Source organism: Trichophyton rubrum (assembly GCF_000151425.1).
Source record: "Trichophyton rubrum CBS 118892 genomic scaffold supercont2.1, whole genome shotgun sequence".
NCBI lineage: Eukaryota > Fungi > Ascomycota > Eurotiomycetes > Onygenales > Arthrodermataceae > Trichophyton > Trichophyton rubrum.
This window is the reverse complement of record NW_003456428.1, coordinates 3453249-3476691: the sequence shown is the minus strand read 5'-3', so window position 1 is coordinate 3476691 and position 23443 is coordinate 3453249. Positions and strand designations below refer to the sequence as shown.

The 23443-nt window shown below is 47.8% G+C and overlaps 8 protein-coding genes across 12 annotated transcripts; 5 read left to right on the top strand and 3 right to left on the bottom strand.

Moving 5' to 3' along the window:
• Positions 1-3536: 3536 nt before the first annotated feature.
• On the top strand, positions 3537-4557 carry TERG_01313 (uncharacterized protein; the record flags this gene model as incomplete). The annotated part of the gene is made up of 2 exons (XM_003239282.1): positions 3537-3786; positions 3848-4557. The coding sequence occupies 2 exons, from the start codon at positions 3537-3539 to the stop codon at positions 4555-4557; spliced, it is 960 nt and encodes a 319-aa protein (XP_003239330.1).
• A 923-nt stretch (positions 4558-5480) lies between these two features.
• On the top strand, positions 5481-6689 carry TERG_01311 (uncharacterized protein; the record flags this gene model as incomplete). The annotated part of the gene is made up of 2 exons (XM_003239281.1): positions 5481-5772; positions 5833-6689. The coding sequence occupies 2 exons, from the start codon at positions 5481-5483 to the stop codon at positions 6687-6689; spliced, it is 1149 nt and encodes a 382-aa protein (XP_003239329.1).
• A 1107-nt stretch (positions 6690-7796) lies between these two features.
• TERG_01310 (nascent polypeptide-associated complex subunit beta) lies at positions 7797-8310 on the top strand (the record flags this gene model as incomplete). Its single annotated transcript, XM_003239280.2, has 2 exons — positions 7797-7998; positions 8069-8310. The coding sequence occupies 2 exons, from the start codon at positions 7797-7799 to the stop codon at positions 8308-8310; spliced, it is 444 nt and encodes a 147-aa protein (XP_003239328.2).
• A 633-nt stretch (positions 8311-8943) lies between these two features.
• TERG_01309 (uncharacterized protein) lies at positions 8944-9507 on the bottom strand (the record flags this gene model as incomplete). The annotated part of the gene is made up of 1 exon (XM_003239279.1): positions 8944-9507. The coding sequence occupies one exon, from the start codon at positions 9505-9507 to the stop codon at positions 8944-8946; it is 564 nt and encodes a 187-aa protein (XP_003239327.1).
• A 419-nt stretch (positions 9508-9926) lies between these two features.
• TERG_01308 (ATP-dependent RNA helicase SUB2) lies at positions 9927-12044 on the top strand (the record flags this gene model as incomplete). Its single annotated transcript, XM_003239278.2, has 5 exons — positions 9927-10176; positions 10787-11197; positions 11261-11621; positions 11683-11940; positions 11999-12044. 5 exons carry the CDS (start codon positions 9927-9929, stop codon positions 12042-12044), a joined length of 1326 nt encoding a protein of 441 aa, XP_003239326.1.
• A 161-nt stretch (positions 12045-12205) lies between these two features.
• Positions 12206-12574, bottom strand: TERG_11700 (uncharacterized protein; the record flags this gene model as incomplete). The annotated part of the gene is made up of 1 exon (XM_047750771.1): positions 12206-12574. One exon carries the CDS (start codon positions 12572-12574, stop codon positions 12206-12208), a length of 369 nt encoding a protein of 122 aa, XP_047605383.1.
• An 868-nt stretch (positions 12575-13442) lies between these two features.
• TERG_01306 (uncharacterized protein) lies at positions 13443-16170 on the bottom strand (the record flags this gene model as incomplete). Its single annotated transcript, XM_003239276.2, has 2 exons — positions 13443-15889; positions 16014-16170. 2 exons carry the CDS (start codon positions 16168-16170, stop codon positions 13491-13493), a joined length of 2556 nt encoding a protein of 851 aa, XP_003239324.1. The 3' UTR covers positions 13443-13490.
• A 3218-nt stretch (positions 16171-19388) lies between these two features.
• On the top strand, positions 19389-22744 carry TERG_01305 (uncharacterized protein; the record flags this gene model as incomplete). 5 transcript variants are annotated; one of them, XM_047749265.1, is made up of 6 exons in its annotated part: positions 19447-19483; positions 19874-19994; positions 20071-20111; positions 20176-20605; positions 20659-22114; positions 22186-22744. In XM_047749265.1, the coding sequence occupies 6 exons, from the start codon at positions 19447-19449 to the stop codon at positions 22198-22200; spliced, it is 2100 nt and encodes a 699-aa protein (XP_047605379.1). In that variant the 3' UTR covers positions 22201-22744. The 5 variants fall into 5 exon arrangements, with proteins under 5 accessions (XP_047605381.1, XP_047605379.1, XP_003239323.2 ...); XM_003239275.2 differs by having other exon boundaries at positions 20659-22744; XM_047749268.1 differs by lacking the exon at positions 19447-19483 and having other exon boundaries at positions 19701-19994; positions 20176-22744.
• Positions 22745-23443: the final 699 nt, after the last annotated feature.

Here is a 23443-nt window from a genome sequence, read left to right as displayed (position 1 = left end):
TATACGGCAAACCACTTTTTATGGTATGCAGTTTAACGATGATGCTCCATGCCCCCGTACGCTCCGTGTAAAACACTTACTACTAGGTAACGACTTCCAAGGTCAGTGGGCGGTGGATGGGCCAGGACGTTTACTCTTAAGTATGTCGATCAGGTGACCCACTGTCCCCCAAGGCTTTCTCGTGGTTCTGCTGCCAACATCGACGACGCCCACAACAACAGCTTCAGCTTCCAACCTCACAACCTCAAACCTCCAAGGCGACGGAACAGCCCTTGTGCGACGTCGTTTGAGCCCTTCTAAACGTGCTGGCCGCTGATCTTGACGGAAAAGAGTTTAAGATGCCCGTCCGTGGCGTCCTTTCGTTGGAATAACAAGAAGGTTGGTCTTGTCTAACTTCACGTCAACCTGTCCTTTCCTGCCCACCGCCCACAAACCAGCCACAGCAAGAAAACAAACAAGGGAGATGTTTCATACCCATCTCATCTCGCCTCGGGTAAACATCCAGAGAGGATGGATAGACTGTGATTCGATCTCGATCTTACGCCCGAGAGAATAATGTTTCTTCTCCTGTACGAAGTACCCTCCATCTCCCACACACTCCGACCGACCCCCTTATATCAGGGCATGTTAATACTATCAAGATCTGCCCGTCTATTGGTCATGATCGGCTAACTAACCTACTCGATGCCCATCTGCCTTGGTCGAGAAAGGCGAAATGCTCAAATACAAATGCTCGTCTGTGTCTCCTCCACCCCCTGAGAATTTAGCCTCTATCTCCTTGCAAGATATATTTAGAACATAGGCGAGAGAGATGGGAATCGAGAGCGAGAAGAGCGGCAAAAATGTTCCGTCTGAGAAAACGGGACGCCTCACGGGGTAGTTAGCTTAGCTTAGCTGGTTAGCTTGCTCAGAGCTCATTGTTTGAGTACGGATCCCAGGGAGGGCATGGAAAAACAAAGGAAAAAACAGCCAAAAGTCTTTCTTTTCTGGCATACCTTTTTGGCTTTTTCACACACTTCTTTTCTTTTCTTTGCTTCCTCGTGCGTGCCGTCCGATGTGTGGCCATCGCGTAGATCTGCATCCTCCAGCAGAAGATCAACCCACCAATCCACGCTCACTCACCCATACACACTTCCTCAGGTTGACGAAGGCATCAAGGACAAGGCGTGGCATGGCATGGAATGGGTTGATGCAGCCAGCGAGGTAAAAGAGGGCTATCGTGGTTCGCTAGAAGCCAACCACTCACAGCAGCCGGCCGGACATATCCCCAACCCCTCTATCGAACTCTCCATGGAACAGGTAAAGCATGTACATAAGTACAGATCGATCTAAGTATGTATACATCCTCTTTGAGGCAATCTATCAAACGATCTGTGCTTGACGTTTGAAGAGAAAGAAAGTCAAAAAAACACAAAAGGGCGTATCTTCCCCATACGAACGAATCTGTCGTATCGACCTGAGTGGACGGAGTACATCCTCCTCTTCCTTTTTTTTTTTTTTCTTTTCGAGAAGAGTCAACTTCTGCAACCAAAATTAAATTACATTTGCCTCGTATTTGGCTTTCGGCCAAATCTGGTAGCCCGTTGTGTGGTTTCTTTTTTCCCTTGCATGAGAAGACAAGAAAAGAAGATGCGAGAGAGCCTTAAACCGGGACAGGACTAGCAAGCCTTTTCCCACGAGGCCAAACCCGCCTGCAGCATCCTGATCGGGGGAGGCAAGCAGGGTGAGGAAACAAGGTCAAGAAAAAGTGACAGCCACAGCGACCTGTTTAACGTGGCTCCTGTGGTGTCTTTCGCTTGTGATGAACTCAAAAAAACACTATGCTGGTCTGCCTCGCTTGTTGCCCGTCAGTATCACCACTGCTACTGACTTGTTCAACTGCGCCGTACTCTTTATCCTGACCATGGGGATGGCCATGCGATGTGATGTGATGTGACCGAGTACGGGATGCTCTGTGTCGCCGTCTCTGCTGCTCGTTTAAACGTCAGTCCACCTCCACAGATTAGGCATACTAAACACATCCCAATCATGATCGAAACAGGGACAGGTGCCACAGGAGAAGAGGGGAAAAAAGAAAGATGATGAAAAGAAAGAAATGTGAATGGCACGGATCATATTCCCACCAGCCGCCATTCCTCGAGGCACATATCAGGATGTCTCTGGCGAGCTCTGAGTGGTGAATTATGCCGCGTTTCCCCAAGCACTAAACCAAAGACAACAAGTCGAAGCGTCAACCAACTGTTCGTTTTTGGATGATGACTTTTTTCTTTTCTTTTTTTATATCTCACGCTCTCCATACACACGGTTGATCATCTTGAAAGTTATGATCTTTTTCCCGATATCGGTTGTGTGAATATGCCTTGGATGTACGCTGCCGAGCGCCAAAAAGAGAACATGATGCTGAAGATGGGCTTTTTCGGCACAAGACAAGTCCTCACACATCTGTCTCGACTTTCGACTATCATCCGTTTGAACCGAGAAAAGCAGAGTCCGAGGGCTGTACTCGTGTGTAGATCACACTCTCGGCTGAAAAAGATGGACAAGGACCCTTTCAACGGTAGCAGCAAAATTCCATCTTTTGTTCATTCATCATATCACTACGACATTGATGACACAGGTACCTAGTACATTATATACAAAATGGAACTGCGGAGATATCTTCCATATTGTGAAGGTTACAGCTGTCGTTCTCCATACTACTCCGACCTAATGGACCCTGCTTGGAATCCCTCCCCCATCGGGTACATGACAAGAAAAGATGGCGTCCGTCGAAGATCGCCTGGATGTGATTGAAATCACTAGTATGAGCTCTCACTCGCTGGCAAGCACCTCGACCCTCTTTTTTCTTTTTCTTTCTTTTTTTTTTTCTTTTGTTCTCCCTCGAGGGAGCCCCCGGCCATAAGGAAGTGTGCATGTCCGTCCGGTTGATCAACCTGCGTCGTAATGCACTTGTACCACGAGTGGATTCCCCTTGGAGACGGAAAAAAAGCAAAGAATACAGAACGGAAAAGAAACGAAAGCGAAAAAGGGTTTGCAAAATTGCTAAGAATAAACGCCGTTCCTTTTTTTCCACTTTATTTTAAACCCCCGGCGAGCCAGTAATTGCAATACGGGGGCGATGACAAGGTTTCCGCCGGCGTGTTATCGAGTTTATCCCTGACCCCATGGAGGAGACGAAGAGAAGGCAGAGAGAATGAGGACTTATCATTCCTTTTTCTCGGTCAGCTCGTCCTTGATCCCTTGTACTGGAACCTTTAAGCCTTAAAGTCTTGGTTTAAACACCCACCCTTGCCCACCATGCCTTTTCGCCCCGAACACGTTTTTTTTAAAAGCCGCCTGGTTTAAAGACTACTTTTATTCCTTCTAGCCCATCCCCCTTCTCTCTTCCTCTTCTTATATATAACACCTTCCTCCGCACCCCCCTGGACTTTTCCTTCCCTCGATATATCTATACACTTACTACTTGGACATACACCAAACATAAACAAGCAGCCGCTACCAACTCTCACTCTCTCCTATACCCTACACTGGCAGCCATGGATCTCGCACAGCTAGTCACCAACTATGCCCCTCCGTCACCTCGACGCTCTTCATACTCTACTCAACAGTCACGGCGGCCGTGGGGAGCTACTACCTCGTCAAACATCAAAGCAACCCCTTCTCCATACACGACCGTCATGGAGCTACCCCCTTCTCCAGAGGCCGAGCCCGTTGTTAGATACTCGCTACCGCCTATCTCAACTCTCTTCCAGGACATCGAAAGCATATCTCCTCCCCAGTCAGCCAGTAAGTAGCCTATCTGTTATGTCTGTGTTGCAGAACCATGGTCGCTAATATAGAAATATAGAACGACCAAAGTTTGATGACTGGGAAGAGGAAAAGTCAGAGAGAAAGTATAGAATGATACTTCCTCCAACTCCTCCACAGCGACCAGGGTCCAGCTTCGAGGAGTCTCGACGCTCGCCATCTACTTCCAGCACCCCAACTTTGGTTGGGTCTTCCACCCTCAACAGTCCAGCTTCAGATGCTTCCATTGAGCGTCCAGCTTCCAGAACAGCTTATTCCAACCGCTCATCCTTCTCAGAGGCTCGCGAGGCTCGCTATCCTTCACCAGCCAACTCAAATGTGGCTCGCTTTGCCTCCCCCGAGCAAAAAGTCTCTTCGCCGGAGTTCTATCCTTCCAGCGTCCCAACCTTCAAGCCAGTCCCAGCTGCACAGCCACAGTCACAGCAACCTGCTCAGCACCATCACCATCAATTGGTCAACATGGGAGAGATGACTGGAACTACCACCTGGCAACACCATCACTATTTCCCTCCATCAAACACTGCAGCCTACCCACTCAACCATGACAGGTATATCTGCCGCACCTGCAATAAGGCCTTCTCCCGACCTTCCAGCCTCCGCATTCACTCTCACAGCCACACCGGTGAAAAGCCATTCCGTTGCCCTCGTCCAGGCTGTGGCAAGGCCTTCAGTGTACGCAGTAATATGAAGCGCCACGAGAGAGGTTGCCACAGTGGCCGTGCTGCCCAGCGTGGCCCCCACGTCGGTTGAAGCGCCTGTCTAGGGGTGGGAAAACAGGTAAAAACAACATTTAAGTAGATCTTCCATATACTGGTGAAGATCGCACACATTACGCTTTTGGTTGAGATCATACTCCCTCTGGTAGGGTTGGACATCCAATCAATTGACTTCCTCACACGGGAAAAGCTAAGCCGAACCATGAACTACAACTCATGTCGGGCATCCCATTTCCATCTGCACTATCCGCCTAAAGCTAGACCGGCCGTGCATATATCGCACATGGCCAAGGTCAGCCATGGCAGGTGAAGTCGATATCATCGACAAGGCCCGTGATAGAGCATTGCATCATCTGGTGACGATAAAGGTCGCCGACGAGAAGTTTTCGGGGTTAAAAATTGCTGAGCGAAAGGCAAGAGGCGATATGAATTGTATCATAGAAACAAATAAAGACTGATGAATGATATGACAATCTCTTTTGTTATCTTCGACGCATCCTGATCGATCCTTTTGTAACCTATCTCAATCATAACTAGGATATGGCAAGTGGCAAGGAAGACCATTACGTATCTTGTGCCTGGGTCCTTCTGTGTGACACTCAGCTATCAATTGTAATCACCATGCATCCGTTTGCTCCAGCACAGCCATCTTCAAATTTGGCTCGCAGTACAAGGGACAGTTGTAATTGTATTGTTTAGTCATCGCCGCCTCGCGCTAACATTGGGCAACACTCAAAACTTTAGGTACCTTTTGGGCCAGTAGTTCAAAACCAACCTCGGATGATCCTCGAGACCAAACGACCTCCAGACAAGATACCCTGGGCCAGCAAACAGCTTTCCAACACATCATGCAGTTTTCCACGTTGGATATGTATTCTTAAGTTGTAACATTTAGAACGTATTTTATTACCATTTTTGTTACCACGGAAGATACCATTTTGCAAAATAGCTTTAAACATGTCAGAAATCACTCAAAGACGCACAGGGGGGGCAGGCGGTTCAACCGCCCAAGGCCACAAGACAAGCGCAGCCCAAGGACGGCCACAGCCGAAGAACGGTAGCAGTCATGCGTTCAAGGAGCTCGTTGCCCTGCTGACTTTGACCAGGGTTGTTTTGGCTCGCCCTTTGGAGACGGCTCGATTGGTTTTCTTGCTCATCCATCAGTTTGCACAGCAGGTCTACGGATCGGCATTTCGGCCGGATCGCGATATAACAGACCAGTCCGATAGAGTCATTTTGATTACAGGAGGTGAGTGAGAGTTAATACCGCTCTTGAGTTACACGGTCGCTTATGCTTATGGCGTTGTAGGAAACACAGGCCTTGGAAAAGAAACGGTCCTGGAGCTAGCGAAACACCAACCCGCAAGGATATATATAGGTGCTCGAAATGAGCAAAAGGCCCGTAAAGCAATGGAGGATATCCAGTCACGGCTAAAACAGACTGTGGACATCCGATATCTACCCCTTGATCTGTCGTCGTTTGAGTCTATCCGGGAAGCAGCCAAATTATTTACCGGAGAATCTGAGCGCCTTGATACTCTCATCCTCAATGCTGGAGTGATGGGCTTGGAACCCTACCGCACCAAGGACGGATATGAGGTGCAGTTCGGTACAAACTACTTGGGCCATTTCCTCCTGACGTCACTATTGCTACCTACGCTCCGGAAAACAGCATCCCAACCTGGTTCTGATGTTCGAGTTCTGTCCATCTCGTCTGCAGCTTGGCAGATGGCCCCTTCCTCGCCATCGAGGCTGCTCTCACTCATGACTTCTACCGATGACCTGCTGGCATGTAACAGATGGACTAGATACGGGATTTCAAAGGCTGGAAATATCCTGCTCGCATCGGAGCTAGCCAGACGGTACCCGGAAATTACGAGCGTCTCGATTCATCCCGGTGTTATTTTGACAGCCTTGTACGAACAGGGAAGGGCATCCAGTATTGCACTTAAATATGGCCTTGCTTTACTTGTTCCATTCGCTTCCAGTGAAAAGAATGGGGCGAAGAACCATCTATGGGCCGCCGGGTGTGCTAGGAGCCAACTGCGCAATGGCGAGTACTACTCTCCCGTGGGAATCCCGGACTGGAAGAACGACCTTGTTCACGACAAGGACACTGCACGGCGTCTGTGGGAGTGGTCGGAACAGCATGTCACGAACAACTAGGTCTCAGCCGCATATAACACCACCATCTATATGTATATATATACATATATATCCTCAGCCGTATATAACACCACCATCTATATGTATATATATATATATATATATATATCCTCAGCCGCAGCACCCAGATAGAAACACTTAAGTATATAGAGAGAGATGGAAAGCTGATTTCCGTATTTGGAATTAAGTTAGGGCTAATCACCCGGATAAACCCACCAACCGAATCCTGGCTTGGCGTTTATTGCTCAACCATCGAAAAGAGCAAAAGCGAGCTTGACTTTTGTAGCCGACGTTTCGACCAGACGCCTGCAGGACGCAGATATCTACCATTCCACACGGTAAGTTGCTGCTCGCAATACCGAGTCCCTTAATACGTGCGCAAAGAGACAACCCAGGGGGCGCCTCGCGGACTGCAAACAGCAGGCAAATCGAGCTCCCCGATTTTTCCGTTCCCCCCACAAATAACCCTGATTGGATGTGTGCAAGTGAAGCTAATTATTGAATATCAAACTGGACGTCCTCGTCCTTTTGCGATTCTTTTATTCTACTCTAGATCTTTCACCCTGTCAACCTGTTCGTCTCTCCCAGACGTTTTCAATCGTCTCGCTTACGCCTTTTCCGCATTCGTATACCTCGGTGGAATTCCCGGCCTTAAAAATTTTAAAGGAACAGACTATAGGAAACAGAAGGGACAGGAGACAATATTCATCATGGATCTCGCAAAGTTACAGAAGATGCAGCAGAGTGTGCGAATCGGTATGACCTTTTTGTCCTTTTTACTAGCCCGCTGCTTTGCTGTTTCTTAGTGCCAAGTACCAACAATGGAGCTTTTTTGGTCGGTGCTGGGAGGCTGGCAAGCCTATATCTTGTCCTGCTATTTAGATCATGGTTTAATATACAAGGTTCCAGTGTTTCCTCGCTAACATGACTGCCAATTGCTTTTAGGGTATGTTTACACCTTTCTTTTTCAGTTATCGGACCTATTCGACACCCCCACTATCAAACTTCCTCTGCCGGCTAGAACTTGAAGTGGCGAGGAGAACATATTATCTATTTATTTTCTGGCATACATCAGCGGATTGAAAACTTGCGACAATATGAATTGGTATGACTGACGACATATACGATACGTGCAGTGGAAAGGGAACTCCCCGCCGCAAGATGAAGAAAGTCCACAAGTCCTCCGGAACCGATGACAAGAAGCTGCAGACTGCTTTGAAGAAGATGAACGTCCAGCCAATCCAGGCGATTGAGGAGGTCAACATGTTCAAGGAGGATGGCAACGTTATCCACTTTGCTGCTCCCAAAGGTAAACTCACTAACTATTTTTGCATCTTCCTTCTATAGACATGCTAACCACCGATGAAACACAACAATAGTTCACGCTTCTGTTCCCAGCAACACCTTTGCCATCTACGGTAACGGCGAGGAGAAGGAACTCACTGAATTGGTTCCTGGTATCCTGAACCAGCTTGGACCTGATTCCCTTGCCTCCCTTCGCAAGCTTGCCGAGAGCTACCAGAGCATGCAAAAGAAGGAGGAGGGCAAGAAGGATGATGAGGATGATGATGATATCCCAGATCTAGTTGAGGGTGAGAACTTTGACAGCAAAGTTGAATAAATGATAATATACCTTGAAGGATAAATGAAAAAACTATCTGGCCCCAAACAAACAATTCAAGCTGGTTGCGCTTAAACGTGAACTAACAACACCTATTATCTCACTTTTTCTACATGAAATCATGATCAAATACTTCTGACTCACTTGGATGTTACAAAAATGATAATGATGTAGAATTCCTTTATGTTCTCCGTATTCGTGTGTATCAAATATTATACACAGTTTATTTCGCCCGCATATTCAAATTTGTAAAAACTATGTTCTGATCAAAACTTTCGTATTCCTCTGAATAACGTTTATGAGAGGAAATAGTTGCCGATGTTCCAGGTCTGCTAGACTGGCAAATGTATACACCGGCGATGTGTATCAGCCAAAACTCTAGGCTTGCTTTTCTTCCCGTACCTCGAAGCAGAATATCTTGGCCTGCATGGCTATTCCGGTGGAATATTTGCCTTTGCAATTAGCAAACAGAAACTCTCAGCTCGAGTTTCATCCGGAGAATTAGTGGACAACTAGTAGGCGTGATCATGGACAGAGAGACTATTATGGTCTGGAGGATCGCACAAGTAGCCATGCATGTTGCTTAACTGGCCAGTAAAACAATGGTCAAAAGTAAAATCAAGGCGGCATTTTTTATCCTGGCTGTATATCTGGCGGTGATGGCACGATTTCCCTGGGTAAACGAGGCTTTGGTCGATCGGCGAGTTTGACACTCTTCTGGACATCCTGGGGGAAGCGCTTCTGTGTACCGCAGAATCCACATGTAATGACCCGAGTGTCAGCCCATGGTTTCTTCATTCCTCGACTTTTGTTCTCTATTGTATCTGAACACGTCACCCCTGGTCTCAACAATGAATCACATCTCTTGCATATGGATCGCTTTGTTTCGCGGTTTAGTCTTATTTGTGATTTCTGAGATACCGCACGGAGTTGGTTTCCGTATTGTCGAGAGATAGATGAAAATGGTTTCTTTCCACAGCCCACTCCGGAAGTCCGGTTCTCCTTTGAAATCTCTTGCTCGAAGATGCATGTGGTATCATAGTCTACCTGGCTCTTGTTGCCATCCTTGCTAGATTTGGGTGAGGTAGCACTTTGTAAATAGTCAGCAGCCTTGCATAGATAAGCTACTCTTGCATGGAGGTGAGTTTGCGCCCGACTGCCTGACCCTTTCTGGGCCTTTTGGGCCTTCTTAGCCATGCTGCTTGCGGACGTTCACTTGATATCAAAATATATTATTGACTGGTTGATGTCTAGACGTTCCTTGCATTTTCTCTTCAAGCAAAAAGAAAAAAAAGGTGAGGCGAGGCGTAAATGAATGACTAAGCAAGTCTATTCACATGATCGGGGCAATGATTTTCCGGGAATCCCAAAGAGGAAACGCCCATTTTCAACTTTCGCGCTTTCAACTTCTAACGAAACTTCAAGCTTTTTGTTCTATCACCATCATCATCAACAACCACCTTAAAGGGGCTCTCTCGAATACAAGAATAGCTCATATTCATCGAGTAGCCCAGTTTGAAATCTAGTGCTCATTCCTTGCTTAGTATATTTCTGGGAGAAGCCTTGTCCATTATAGTCTCTTCCTCTTGACTCAGAAATCACCAGACTCTCGCACCATGGCCACCGAAGAAGATCTTATCGACTACTCCGATGAGGAACTCCAGACCACTGATGCTGCCGCTGCACCAGCTGCGCCAGCTGCCAACGGTGATGCGTCTAAGAAGGGCGATCTGACTGTAGGCGGAGCGGGCGCCGACAAGAAGGGCAGTTATGTCGGCATCCATTCGACCGGTTTCCGTGATTTCTACCTCAAGGCAGAACTTCTACGCGCGATCACCGATTGCGGCTTCGAACATCCATCGGAGGGTTAGTTAACACATTTCTCCCACGTCCTTCCTGTTGAAACCCAGCCAAATATCCGCCCATTCCCGCTTTGGAATCAAGAGAATATGGCCGATACGAGCTTGCAGGCGGCACGAGGGAAAAGCAATCCATGAGGACACATTATTTCAAGAAGAAAAGAAAACCATCTGTGGAAACACATTTCTTTTCGCGCAAGAGACACAGGCCTGTGGGCCTCATTTTGCGGTGTTCGACCCCAGAGTAGGATCGAACTAGTGCCACTTTCGCCGCTTCTGGTCCTCCTAGGCCTTTACTGGCGCAAGGGGAACGTAACATTGACCTGTCGCGACACCAGCAAGCGTGGGAACCTTGAATTCATCGAGATGTTCTCCACCCTGAAGATACCTCCTCGTGCCGCCCTGCAGATGAGCCTATATGTTGCATGCATTTTGCGCTCTTCCAAGTATTACATATATCAGCTGCTAGATTTCCCTCCTTTTCGCGCGGAGAAAAGGGTTATTCTCTTCTGTTGTCGCTCTGGAAACAGCTGGAATGGGCGGATATCTTTTTCATCCTGCGTTTTCTTGAAACTGGATCGAACCAATCTAACATGTCTGCCACGTACCCCATACAGTCCAGCAAGTCTGCATCCCAACAGCTATCCTTAATGTCGACGTTCTCTGTCAAGCCAAGTCCGGTCTTGGAAAGACAGCTGTTTTTGCCTTGACCACTCTACACCAGCTTGAGCCAGTTCCTGGAACTTGCTCTATCCTCGTCATGTGCCCTACTCGAGAGTTGGCTTATCAAATCAAGGACGAATATGCTAGATTCAGCAAATATATGCCAGACGTAAAGACTGCGGTGTTTTACGGCGGCACCCCGATCCAGAAGGACATTGAAATCCTTTCTTCCAAGGATACCCATCCCAACATCATTGTTGGTACTCCAGGCCGATTGAATGCCCTTTTGCGGGACAAGAAGCTATCCCTCCGCAATATCAAATCATTTGTCTTGGACGAGTGTGACAAAATGCTCGACCAGAAGGGTTAGTTCTATCTTATATCAGTACTATATACTTGGCTATACGAAACTAACGCATTTACTTCAGACATGCGCGCCGATGTTCAAGAAATTTTCCGCTCTACTCCTGCTGATAAGCAGGTGATGATGTTCAGTGCCACTCTTGCCCAGGAGATCCGTCCTATTTGCAAGAAGTTCATGCGAAACCCTCTCGAAGTGTATGTCGATGATGATACTAAACTCACCTTGCATGGTCTTCAACAATACTACATCAAACTCAGCGAAGCAGAGAAGAACCGCAAGCTCAACGAGCTCCTTGACAACCTTGAGTTTAACCAAGTCATCATCTTTGTTAAGAGTACTGTTCGTGCGACAGAGCTTGACAAGCTCCTGAGGGAGTGTAACTTCCCAAGTATTGCTGTTCACTCCGGTGTTTCCCAGGAAGAGCGGTATGATGAAGTCTCTTTCTTCACTTCTATGAAAGAATTATATAACTAACGATCCACTCAGTATTAAACGATACCGCGAGTTCAAAGAGTTCAACAAGCGTATTTGCGTGGCAACTGACGTTTTCGGTCGTGGTATCGATATTGAGCGAATCAACTTGGCCATTAATTACGACATGCCAATTGACGCCGATTCATACCTTCACCGAGTTGGCCGTGCTGGTCGATTCGGTACCAAGGGCCTGTCCATCTCCTTCGTCAGTGACGAAGAGAACATGCAGGTACTGAAGGATATTGAGAAGCGCTTCGAGGTCGCACTTCCGTAAGTCTAACTCAATCATCAGAAAGTTTATTACATCCCTTCTCACACATATATCTAGGGAATATCCTGAGGAAGGCGTCGATGCCAGTACCTACATGGCGTAGTTTATTTATGCTTCTAAAAAGGCGTTCATCGAACGATCCAGTCCTGAGGTATATTTGTTCTCAAAATGATCCGGGGTCTCGTATCTGGCGCGTTAGGTATTCACTTTCCTGAGAACTCAGTGATTTCCTTTTTCTCTTATTTGTGTTCTTAAATTGGCCATTCATCGATCTCTTCGACCCCTGACACTTTTTTTATTGAACTTCCCTCTGAGTAAACCTCTTGCTGTGCAATCGCTGGTGGAACAGAACCCCTTACACCAAGTCAAAACGCAGAGGAAAGGTTTGCAGTGTTCTCCAACTTTTATGATGTAATTTTTGTACTGCTCTTTAGCTTCAAAACAAGGGAAAAGGAAATCTTCGGATGAATATTCTGGCTTTTTATAATCTTCTATCTCAGGACTGACACAAGAGTCGTTCCAGGCATTTATGCCGCTCCAAGTATGTAGGTCTGAAGTTGGCAACCAAATTAATGATGAGATACATGTAATCCCCACACCCTGGCAATTACATGGGCGATCGTCTAAGGCCATTCATTCTAGAAGGTCATATTTTTCACCTGAATGAGCCATGAGATCCCGAATCTGCTTGACATGCCATGTTCTACTCCTCGCACAAACGCAATGTTAATCATTCAGACAGGATGGCCTGTGCCCAGGACGCTTTGTTTCACCTTGTCCGCGTCTCACAAGTGTCACGATAACACATCTAACTCTAGTCTGACAGCAAGGCCTAAGATGTTACAATGATGGATTTTCGGTGTCAGACGGCCTCGAGAAGGGTCTCATACACAAGCAACCGCGGCAAGAGAACTTGAGCGGGTATTTTTTCGAGCCATTCAACGGGAGTTCCATGTTAAGTAGATTATGGATGGACAATCTCGACAAGAGCCGAAGATCGAAGTTCAATAATGGTCCTGGCTACAGGGGTATGTACCAAGCAGACGACAAGCTCTGCCTTGGTTCTGCGGCTGAAGTAAGTAGACCCGGCAATGGGAATGAAATCTCAACTGAATCCATGCTCGAGCCGAACATCTTATCTGATAGATCCAGTAGCTGGGGTCAAGGTAGTCGACATTGCTGTCTCTCATTGGAGACATGAGGTGGACGGGCTTGCTAGGTATCAAGCGCTTGGTATCTAATAGGTAGGCTAAAAGACGACCAGTCATCTACCAGGGTACGGACTACGCCATAGGTCTGATGGACAGCCTAATCCCGGTGCTTGCGGGTTAGCTGATTTCGATATTTGTTGACCTTAATATAGGTGGTCATCAATTCTGTTAAATCAGATGGACTTAATTAAGGTAGTTAAAAATAAATAATTTACAACTTGGTAATTAACTTTTGGTAAACTAACTAACTAAAAATACACTTTTATAATACAGATGACTCAGCTTTGCCGCGGCATCGTCTTTTGTCCCGAACGGGAAACCTTCAGCTTCTCTCAATCTCAATTGTAACATTGTGGGTGATAGTAGCGGATTTTCCCATCGTCTGAGGGACTGTAATCTGAGACAGAGAAGTCTGAGAAAGAGCGGTTGTCGTCGTTCGGGTAGGATAGGTCCTCTTCGTTGAGATCGAGGCCATTACAGGACGGGTCAGAAAAGCCAGGAAATTGGCCGAAGTAGATTCCGTGAGCCTTTGGGTGAATTAATTCACAAGCCACACAACAATCAAATGGGAATAGGAAGGATGCTGGGTCGTCGTCGACATAGGATGGACGCTCGGCTGTCTCATTTGTCTCGCATTTCCCGGTCAGAGCCAGCACCGTCCCTTTGTATTTTGCCGAGGGTTTTCCCTCTGCAACTTCCAATGGAGATACACCCTCATCATCTCGCACGTTGAGATCCACGTTAATATTGGCGCTGTGGCGAATCAGATACGTGACGGCGTCAGCATTTCCTCGATGAGCGGCTAACCAGAGGGCGGTTCGTCCCTTGGGATCCTTCGCCTCGATATCGACATCGGTGCGGCTCGTGAACTGCTCCATGATATCAACACGGCCTGTGACTGCCGTTATCAGGAACGGAGTCAGGCCAAGCTTGTTTCGTTCATCAGCCTTAAGGTCATTTCGAGCCAGTAGAATTTTGATAACATCAATGTTTCCTAGCACAACAGCGCGTGAGAGCGCAGTTTCGCCAAAGCGATTACTGGCATTGATATCTAGCTCCTCACGGCTCATCAACAGATCTACCATTCGCCGATCTCCAGCTATAGCTGCTCCCATCAGTGCATTGTCGCCGAAACTGTCTGCACAGTTGACGTCAACTTCGTCCTGGGCGACCAGAAGCCTAAGCGCTTCAAATTCATCCGTCACTCTATCGACCGTTTCCATGGGGGGTCTCATTGCGTAGCAGATTGCAGTAGCACGGCTTGTGTCACGACTATTGACATCAATGTCGTCTCGTTCGAGAAGGAGTTTCATGACATTTGTGGCTGTACACGCTGCCGCGAAAGCTAAGGGCTCTGTAGCACTCATGCCATATTTCTCATTGGCTAGGCCTTCAAAGCGATTGAGCAGCATCTTTGCGACCTTTGTGCAGTCATGTTGCAAGGCAGCTTGGAAACACGCAGCAGCTACTCCCCTCTGGATCCGGGGCCGTATCACATCAGAGTCAATAATAAGACTGACGATATTCTCATGGTCCTTTATGGCAGCAGCGAGTAGCATGTCCATCTCTAAGCTCATGCCAAACATATCATCGACTCCACAGCTTGTTATGGGAGCGTCTTTTCCTGGTTCTGAAAACCATAAATCTAGATCATCATTATCACCAGCACCCATCTCATTAGCACCTGCCTCATTATCATCTGCCTCATTATCATCTGCATCCGCCTCATTAGCATCTACCTCATCAACATCCCCGTTGTCCGCTGCTCTATCAGCAGAGTTAACGGCTTCCTCGTCATTCAAATCCAATCGTGCGATGTCACGCACTGTTCTAGCATTAGCAGGCAAACTACTATAGTTCCAGAGATATCTTACGATCCCTTCACGACCAGCGCCCGCGGCGGCTGCAATGGCCTCATCGACATCTTCAGCGATAGGCCGAGGATCTAGGCCGTGGAGTAGGACATCTACAGCAGTTTCATGTCCCTTTTCTGCGGCAAGAGTCAACGGTAGCCCTCTCTGTCTTTCTTGATAAAGTGTTCCATCGATATTCTCAAGCAATAGTTTGATCATTGACACATCTCCCGCTATGGCAGCAATGTGTAACGCATTTAGCCCTGCGCCATCTGTGACAAATCTCCTTCTAGGCTGTTTAAGAAGAATTTCCATACACTCAAGGCTCCCTTTCTGCGCGGCCACCAGGATTGGGTTGCCAAAAAATTCATGAGCAGTATTGACACAGAATGGTCCCCTATTCAATACCCGAGTCAATAGGGTAGCGTCATCCTCAAATATGGCTACCATCCCCGCAACGCTGCAGATATCCATGGTCACTCTTTCGGGAGTCTTACTGTCCGCCTCAGCGTAGTCCTCAAAAAAGTCTTCAAAGAATGGGTCTTGGTTTCCACTGTAGAGCTTTATTGCAGCCAGTGCGCACAGGGTATATTGATACTTGCTTTTCAGGGCCGTGCGCTCATGGTCGCTCTGCTGTTGAGTTTCGCACAGGAGATACTCAGTGACTTGGTTAATGGAGCCTACAAGTTCCGGACAGCGGACACTCTCTTGGCTTTCCCATTCCAAACGAGTCATACTCATTTCCTTACCTATCATTTCGAGGAAAAACTGCGTCGCTGGTCGAGGGAGCATTGACTCTAGCCATTCCTCCTTTTCATTATCGTCAACTCTGGGATGCCTAACCTGTTTGGCCACCCAGTATACCATAAGCCTTTCGAACTGTTCTTCAAGGAAATAAAAAAGGTGGATTATTAGCTCAAAAAGGATCCCAACGACATGCACTGTTTGACAGGGAAAGAGAATCTAGCTTAAATGAAGGAGAAAATGGATGGGGAAGAAAATACATACTGCTAACGGGCAGTAGGTTGCTTTGAAAGCTAAGATGTGGACTCCCCATATAAGACTCAAGATGAGCATGGTTCTCTACCTCTTCCCTCCAGGCCTCCCACGTATATTCAAGGATAGAAAGGATGATTTCTTCTGGCAAGTCTTTGAATCTGGCCATGATTGGCTAGCCTCCTTTGTTATACCTGCGATCGACGTCCAAGCTGGGGATATGCAAGGTATGTGCTCCGTAGCTCACAAGGTATTCGATTTCACTGGGAGGTGCATAAATAGTAACGTCGCTAAAAGCGGATGGAAGATGGATGCTCATATTTGCTTCTTCCTGCTCGTCTTGCATTAGGGGGTACCAGCACACCCTTTTTATGACGCCTCCTCAGGCGAAAAGAGATGCAAATGATTGAATTGCGATAACGTCACCAACTTTAGAGTTGCTTAGTCATCGGATAAAGTGTAAAGCCGCAAAGCTTAGTCATTGGAAGCTTGAAATAACGCCCGGCTCTTTATTTTTACATCATCAACTCCTCTAACGCGAAGAGAAATAGAGCGACACAGAGGGAAAGGAAGAAAGGGGACATTAATATCTAATATATGGATATGCATATGCAGGCGGAGGGCGGGATGATCGAGAGATACAGAGTCACTGATATTCAGGAACCGACTGACGCAAACTCCGTGCCATCTACGGAGTACTTACGTTCACAAGGGCAAAGAAGCAGAAGGGAGAGGAAAGCGAAAAAGAAACTATAATTACGGCACTCGCAGCAGTAAATTACGACGATGGAGGTGATGTGGTGCTAAAAATTACCGGAGCCATCGCAGCGAAGGTCGACTTAGCGGCGGCGATGACGAGTCAATTCGGCGCCAGCACATCTCCATCCCGTGTGCCTAACTTAGGGTCCGCCAGTGGCGAAGACGAAACAATCCCTAGCATGGTCGAAAGGGAAAGAAATTCTTTCAGTTGAAATCGATTGCATTCCCTGTCGCGGTGTTGTCGTACGGAGCTCCTCGATTTCGTTTCCTTTTTCTCGAGACAGAGCACTCGTTTAGGTGCATTGTAGTGCACATGTGTGGCAGAACGGAGTCACTACTGATTGAAGCGATGGAGAGGAACGAAAAACAAATATAAGAATATCGGGGAGGATTTACTCTGTATACGTTGTTTTGTTGATGTTGATGGTGAGCCTTTCTGGCTGGGCCCTTTGCTCCACCACACGGGAAGGAAGAAGAAGCTGGTACATACACTGGTTGCTTGAGCCTGTCGTCAATAATTCAACCAACCTGCTCGACTTATCTTGCCACGAAAAGCACGCGAAATGAAAGAAAAGGAAAGAAAAAAGGTTGGAAATGGAGAAAGTATTGTACGAAGAACTTTGCTTCTGCACGATAATGCCACTGCGTCGAGGTGCTTGTCTGGGAAGGGAAAAGCAATGGAGTATTCGGACGGGAGATGCAAAGCAACCAAACAAGCGGCAAGCTGGAAGCTCGATATGCAAATCACCCACTGGGATCAAAGCTGTTCGACACAAAATACATGCATTCTGGATGGCCGAGCTAAAAATATGAACGAATAATTGTGACCATGAAAAATGATCCTACCTGTCTCTTTGGACTACTCATCAGATACGAGGTTGATTCTTCTGCCTGACAGTTCTATGATACGACCTGCGTTGAAAAAAGGGGGAAACCGTTGAAAGAAGGAGCAAAAAAAAAAAAAGTTGAGGTCGAGATGAGGCATAAGGCACAGATTGGGCCAGTTTAGCATCCGTCGACTCCGTCGGGGGCTGTGTGATCGAACTCCGAACCTACTCCCTATGTACGGAGTATGTTTTGATACATAACTACTCACATATACTGGGGGGACTCAAGGGGAACTAAGTAAGTATGTTTAGGTACTTAATATACCTGCTGAAACGTAGACATGACCACGATGGATGATAAGGCTGGGCTAAGAAGAACATCAAGTCGAGGGCCATGGTTATCCCTTTTCGGCCTCTTCTCTGCATTCCTTTTCCCCCTTGATATCTTAGTTGACTATCTTGCTGACTGGCGCACGGCACAGGATCGGGGAAGTTGGCACCGGCAGCAGCAGGCAGAGGTACATCCGAGTGAGAATGCAACAACGTGGTGGCAGCTCTGCATCCTGCATCCTATCAATTACTCCAGAGCTGTCACCCCCAATTCTGGCACTTATCCCTTCAGATATCAATCGTCACCAAGCAGACTAGCTCCCTTCACCCTGAAAATCTTTTGCGCCAGAAGGGGGAAAGCAGGTGGAAAAAGCAACACCGACGCCTTGTCTATCGATGCTTTCTTTTTCCCACGGGTCTTGCCAACTAAAACACCACTTGGCAAGATTCCCTGCTTATCTGTTTAGCACTGCGATCTGAGCAGAGGTAGCCATAGCCCGCTCGATCGCGTAATTACCGGAACATTACCGCTGTAACTTTGCCTTTGGCGCGTGCAAGCCCCCTCGGCAGCTGTCCTGTAACGTGGCTGTCCTGTAACCGTAATACAAACTATCGCGACCTTGTTCGAGGTTCCCGCCAAAACTTCAACCTGCGCCCGCTCCGACCACCGCAGGTTTTCGTCGTCCAGCGCTCGCTGCGTTTTCTCCTCTCCGTCGAAAACAGAAAACCTCAACCGCTTGCCTGCATCTCCCTCTCCCTCTCTCTCTCTCTTACAGTCGGTGTTCGTTCTTCTTCTCTCTCTCTCTCTCTCGATCCGACAGGCATTGGTCTTCCCTTCGTTTGGCTTTCGTTTTTTGTTTCTTTTTTTTCCCTTAATCCTCGCTGCCTGTCTGTCTGCGTCCGCGTTCTCCCTCGTCCCTTTGGTCTGACGACCGACGGCTACCCGAACCCTCGATCAAAGAAATCCATCAGGCTGACGGATCGAGCGGACCAATCTTGTCTCGCAGAGCCCTCGACGGCCCTAGTGCCTGTTCAGCGTCCAGCCATCGATCGGGTTGATAGTCCCTGCGCGCGCGGGAAGTCGAGAGAAGCGATGAGATAGAGGGCCGATATCCCCCATATTACTATACAACGACAGCCAGCCAGCCCAGCACTCCACGAGCAGCTGTAGAAGAAAAACCATAAATAAAATCAGCGGTAGAAGAAGAATTAAAACAAGACGATTCCCTGCCGACAAGCTATCGAACAAAGGGGCCGGCCGTTCCACTTTGCTTCTTCTTCCGATAGAGTGCATATCCATACTGCGACTCCATCGTGCTGCTTCCGTCCGGCCAGAGCAGCGTCAAACATATATCATCGAGCACTAAGCAGGCGAGCCAGCAGCAAGGAGGCAAGCAAGCACACCAGCTCGCTCGCTAGCAGCCAGCAGTGTGTAACGTGCTGTGCGTTCCGGCGGCACAAACAACTGGGCTGCTTCTTTCCCGCCCGACGTCTGCTCGGCTGCATACCTCCTACGCTCTGCCTTCCCAATGGCCCCGTCGCCGCCGAGACTTCGCATTCTATCAGGTACAACACCTCATTCTCCTTGTTCTTTTGTCCTCTTGTTCCTTTTGCTTCTCTCTGCCCTCTCAGTTCCCGCCCCGTTTCCCCAACCAGCCAACCTTGCCCACCCCCCAGTTCTCAAGTCTTCAGTATATTATCTATCTGTCGACACACTGAAGCCTTCACTCGATCCTTCACCTCCGTGACAAGAGAAAAAAAAAAAAGAGAGAGAGAAAGGAAAGGGAAATATCACAAAACCGAGAGGGGGAAGAAGCAAAAATAAATAAAGGCAGCAAGGAAACTGGGAATATCTCGACCTTGGAACCAGTCCTGGAATCACACCTCGCCCTGCTTTCCTAGTTACATTTGATGACTGTGTTTCTGTGATGGGCCGGCTGACATCCTATTTTATAGTTGGTGGTAATGCGGTGTCTGCTTTTCTTTCCTGGAGACTCCAGGCCACGCATTCCTGTGATGTGACGCTGGTGTGGAAGGCCAGCTTCGAGTCCGTCCAGCAGTACGGCATATCCTTTAAGTATGGCTACTCTCTCTCTACCCTTATATCTCTCCTTGTGGTACCTTGGTTGGCTCACACTTATTGTCAAATTTAGGTCGAAGGTGTTCGGCAACGAACGCTTTAAACCTCGACACGGTAAATACTATCCGTTCTCTTTTGTTTCTACCTAAGAAGGTAGAACCTGCTAACAACAATATAGTTGTCCGTACGCCAGAAGAAGGTGCTTCCATATCGTCGTCATACGATTATGTGATTCTCTGCGTGAAAGCTCTGCCAGATATCTACGATCTCGCCGGCGTGATCGAATCAGTCGTTACCCCCCAACACACATGCATCCTGGTCAATACTACGAGCACAATAGGTATCGAGGCCCATTTGGAGCAGAGATTCCCAAAGAATGTTGTCCTTTCTCTGGTATCTGCAGTAGATATTGTCCAGACCGGTGCCAGCGAGTTTGAACACACCTCTTCAACCGACTTGTGGGTTGGTCCAGCTTCGAAGAACGCCATGATCCCAACAGCCATCCAGAACGACATGGCTGCTGCTCTGGCAATAACTCTCGGCACCGCTCAGGTGAATTGCAAAGTATCAGAAAATATACTCCAGCAGCAGTATGATCGTATGATAGGGTATGTGACATGCCTTTTTGCCCTCTCGCTTTTGCCATGCTAATCCTGTCTAGCCCCATTGCTTTTTACCCTATCAGTGTCCTTTTCGAGACCCCAAACCACAGTCAGCTCCTAGAAAAGGTTGGGGTGCGTCAAATGGTCTCAGACGTCCTCGATGAGTTGATCACACTTGCAAAGTCCCAGGGATGCACATTTGCCGATGACTTCAAAGAAAAGACAATCCAGGCAATGACGGCCCCAACTGAGAATCCGAGCATCATGTACCAGGACTTCCAGGCCAGGCGGCCCATGGAAATCGAAACCTACCTTGGAGCTCCCGTCAAGATGGCCACTGAAAACGGCGTAAAGATTCCCCGAATAGAAACATTGTACGCCATGCTACATCATATTAATATTACCAATCAAAACCGTCAGCCCCCAACGGAACCATCCTCACCCGTCGTTACACTGCCTCCTCGAATATCCTCTGCTCCTTCAAGACCGCCGATGAATGGTGCCCCTCGAGGTGGTGGGAACTTCCGTGGCCAACCACCACCTCCACGTCGAGGTCCCTCCTCCATGGCTAACAATCCGAGACCTCTTCCTCCCCAGGCAAATGGCCATGGTCCTCGTGCTCCCAAGCAAGGCATGCCGCGCGATCTGTCGTATGAGGACCCATCTCTCGACGAATTCAGCCATCTTGTACTTTATGAAGACGGTCAAGATGACGCCCAGTCTCAGCATGGTGGATACAATGGCCATATGAACGGGGGGCCATCTCCTAGTGAACTGGCACTAAAGGAGCGTGAACTCATGCTTCGCCAGCGAGAGATTGCCCTGCGAGAGCAGGAGATACAAATGAGGCGCCGTGGAGCCGGCGTTGCGAGAGCTCCATCGATTAGAGGCGGTTTTGACGATGACGACGAAGATGGCTACGACCTCCCAGACCACCGCAGCCCGGCCATCCCTCAAATTGATCCGGATAACTTTGACATGATGAGCGTAACTTCTCGGAGAAATAGGAAAACTCCAACTACTCCCGCAAAGGAATTCCGCAAAAACCCTGAAATGAACAGTTCTCGTCCTCCATCTGTCTTCAGCAGACATTTTGGTGCTGGTAGACATCGTGCCAGCGCAAGGATAATGGAGGAGATACCAGGAATGCACGATTCGCTACTAGACAACCCTATGATGAGCTACTCATCCAATCGATATGGTAATGTTGACAGAAGAGAAATGCACAACGAATCAAGAGCGAACTCCTTGACTGCCTCGAGAATGGGTGAGATGGGGCATGGAACTTTCCCACCGAGTAGAAGGACTAGCCAGTCTCCCGGCAATCCTTCTCTCCCAAACGGCCGGATGGGTAGACCAGGTACAGGACCTGAGGGTGGCCAGATGCCCCTACCGAATGGAATGGGACATAGTGGGAGGCCGTCTCCCCCAGGAATGATGAAAGCTCCAGTACCAAGGCACCCGCCTGGTCAAGGTAATGCTATAATGCCGCATCAGGTCGAGCAACATGTCGGGGTGAGCAACCATCCGTACCCCCCCAAAGGTCCTTCAAACGTTCGAAGTCTGACGGGCAGTGCGAGTGCCAGCGCGGAGAGTGGTGATAGTGGTGCAAGTGCACATATCGACTCAGAGAATTCTGCATACAGCAGCCAGAGCAGCCTTGATCCCGTGCATCGGGGACATGCAGTTCGGTAATTTCATACGCGCGGCCACACCGCTCCCCATCTTCTCCCTCGTCTCTTTCTTTTCCTACGTCGAGCGGATATCTACCTCTTCACGACACGAATTATAGACGTCCCCATTAACGATACCCCTTCAACACATAATTCGCATTAGCTTTTCGCCTACATTTTTTCGGCATTTCCTAGTATCCTTTTCCACCGAAATCCTCCCTATCGTTGTTCTGCCTCGAAGCCACTTCGGAATGATGGGGGGAAAAATACTTACGGTAAATAGCGTCTCGTTTCTTGGGCTTATGTTCTCGATCCCGACAGCCTGCCGGCAGTGTTCTTTTCCATGCTACTGCCTTCAATGTACAATGGAAACGTCTTCACTTTTTTGGACAGATAGCCGACTGGCCGTCAGCGTTTAATACTACGATAATGCTTCTCTGGCTGCACTCACATCAAAGCCTCCCTGGCTCCCTCCGCTCTCCACCTGTCGACGTCAAACAAAATTTTCTTTTTCTTTTCCACATTATGTTCCCTTTGTTCATGTTGCATTAAGGAGAGATTGTGTGCGTGTTTCTGTTTTTTTTTTTTTTTTTCATAAGCTATTTAATTTCCCTCCGTGTACACAAGCTACCCTTCCCTTCCCTTCCCTCAATTGACTTGTGTTTTACTTACTCCTCTCTTTCCTTTTCTTATACTAGCCTACATACTGAAGTAATCACTACTTTTCCATCTTTGACAGCAAAGCAATGTCAACGACCGAGCTCCATCGGTAGAATCAGGGATTTCTTTGGCGCATATCCAACCAAAAAAAGGGGGACAGAAGGGCCGAAGCGGGATCAAGGGGGTACATGGTATCGTTTTTCTATATGTTTTGTTTTTACTTATTTTATCGCCTGCTTGATGGAATGTTCCTTTTCACCTTCCTGTCCTCTTACTTATCGACTTTATTTACCTACCTGTCCACCTACATGTCTCTTCCGTTTCTTTGCTTTGCTATTATGCAAAATTTTACGAACCTGCTCGAACAATGAAAAGGGAGGGGAAAAAACACTCTCAGCGGAACACAGAGGATCAAAATGATCAATTATGGGAGGAAAAGTAATTCAGCAACGTCGGTTTTTCTTTCCTTTTTTTTATGGGAATTGTTTTTGATGGATTCTCTTTTCTTTTC